The sequence below is a fragment of the Acyrthosiphon pisum genome, chromosome A2 (genome assembly GCF_005508785.2).
Source record: "Acyrthosiphon pisum isolate AL4f chromosome A2, pea_aphid_22Mar2018_4r6ur, whole genome shotgun sequence".
NCBI lineage: Eukaryota > Metazoa > Arthropoda > Insecta > Hemiptera > Aphididae > Acyrthosiphon > Acyrthosiphon pisum.
Window position 1 is genome coordinate 1,078,808 of NC_042495.1, and position 2,569 is coordinate 1,081,376.

Below are 2,569 nucleotides of genomic sequence, written 5' to 3' on the forward strand. Positions count from 1 at the left end.
CCAACGAAAGGCACAGACAATGTTGTTACCTAAAAGTTTGATAATAGGTCGAATCACTCTAAAATCAAAAATAACAGCACCATATTGAAACTACCAAACGAAAATTTGCTATATCATAGGTACGTGTTTAAGACGGAGACAACACATGCGGATGCGACGTCCTCTTAAACTGTTTTAAATTAAATCATTGGTAAATTTTCATTTACATCAAATAATTTTAAAATCAATATAAAATGAAATGATAAAATAATTCCATAATCATGGTAAAAAAAATAATTTATAAAATACCACCTTGTTGATTATGGTTTATCTAAATTTACTTTAAGTTGATTAATTGATAACATAACACTTTACTCAAACACTAGAGTTGATTCTAGAGTAACATAATTGACGTCAGAGATAAAAAACTTTAATAATCTTGACCCAATGAAATAACCTATCATTTTCGTCATCTTAAAATAAACAACAGCAAGAACCAAATTTGTACTACCATACAAATTAAAAATTAAGTGGTTTAGCATTTGCTATGTTAGATTAATAAATTGTAGGTACTCACCTTGTGCAAAATTTGTATGTGGAATATTGGCTGCTCTCTGTAAAAGAAGACAAAAAACAAAAAATATTTTAGTTCCAGTAAGAATATGCAATGAAGTTGAACAAAACAATGTCAAGTATTTATTTAACGTCAATTAACAGATATACTCATATTATTATATCAAGTATTTCTTGTTTCAATAATAACTCAATCAAATAAATAACTTGAAAATTCACAAAAAAATTATAATATTATAATATAATTACACATTTTTTTTATCCATTTTAATAATGTGATCATTTTTTTTATGATAAAAAAAAAGATACATTTCTTTTAACGTTATTTATTTATATTTCTCAAATACATGTATATATCCAATACGTGGCTTACATAACGTATATAAACAATATATTTATCACATGTAATATACATAACTTAACATGTTATTACACTTATTAGTTAATACCAATAATCAATAATTATATTTCAATATAAAATATCTAACATAATTTAGGTACCTATACTTATTTGGGATAATTACACAATGTGTATGACAACTAAATATACTACCTAGTAATATTATAGATAGATTGTTTAGCGTAGAAAAAAAAAGTATATATACTCGATTATTCGAAATCCGACTATTAAATAGCAATTTACTATCAGTATCTCATTAAAATTAATTTTATTTAAACAACTCCTTTATAGTATAATAACTGACAATCTGTATTATTACGTATTGAAATATACACAAACATAACAGATTAAATTAATAATGGATATATGATGATAATTTCTAACAATTATTATTATTGGTAATTCATAAATATTAACCTTCCCCGAATCCCTACCACAAGCCGCTCAAGATAAATAGAAATCTAAAATGTAATATAATTATTTATTGGGTGAAATTTGTAAATTTTTTAAATTATAAAAAAATTATCACATATGATCTGAAGCTTTATTTTTCTTATGACAAAACGATGGACGGTTAAGTACACAAGAAGTCAACATACATACTCAAAAGACCATTAGAGGATTATAGATTCTATTATAAATTACAGATTAAAAGTTATAATTTATTAGTTAAATAATTATAATAATTATTATTTTCTGATGGGAGGGAGGGTTGACCAACAAAACCTCTCTTGCATTATATACTTACCCAAGAACTGAAGTGGGGTATTATAATTTTTATCTCACCAATCAGAGTACGAAAATTTGATTTATCACCATGCAAATGCAAGGACTATAACATGTATGTTACACAATTAGGAATAATTTCAAAAAGCTTACTAAGCAAAGTAATAAAATCAATAAACATATATTTTTTTATCCTACAGAATTATTATTAAGAGGATGCTAACCATGCATTTTTAATAGTGTGCTGTTAGTTTTGATATTAGAATGACTTGATCAACTATCAATTTTTTAGGTAAGAATATATTATCTATGTGCTTAAGCATTAGCATTTATTCGATATTTTAATTTTCAAGCGGGATTGATAATTTTTAATTTTTGATATTTCATATACCCATATCTTGCTAGAACATGAAAATATAAAAAAATCATCGAAGCACAAATAACGTACTTACCTAAAAGTTTGATAATAAGTAAATTCACTCTAATATCAAAACTAACAGCACGCTATTGAAACTAGGCAGCGGAAATTTACTATGTCGTACGTGTGTATGACGGAGACAACAAATGCATGGGTATAATAATTCATCTAAAGTAATACGCATAAGCAAACGCGATTACTCTATAATATTATGGATAATAAAAATGAATATATTACTATACAAAACACGCTTATTAGGACTCATTATCTTCAAGAAGTCATACACAAAACTATAAAATATTATAGTTAACTCTTAAATATTAACTATATATACCTAAATATTACAAATAATATTATAACAATTAAATAAAACCAGTGCCGCAACTACACCAATTTAGGCCCGTGTGTAAATAAAATGAATGGCCCCCTCCTCACTCTTGAAAATTGAAAAATTAATTTTTCCAAATTTGAAA

General features: G+C 25.3%; 1 protein-coding gene across 4 annotated transcripts in view; it reads right to left on the minus strand.

Moving 5' to 3' along the window:
* The window catches only part of LOC100169066, a 43,702-nt gene that overhangs the window by 17,110 nt on the left and 24,023 nt on the right, over positions 1-2,569 (minus strand). For all 4 annotated transcript variants that reach the window (XM_001943171.5, XM_008187999.3, XM_008188002.3 and 1 more), the window contains one exon: positions 557-593. In XM_001943171.5, coding sequence (XP_001943206.2) covers positions 557-593 — 37 coding nt within the window. The remainder of the gene's footprint in view (positions 1-556; positions 594-2,569) is intronic.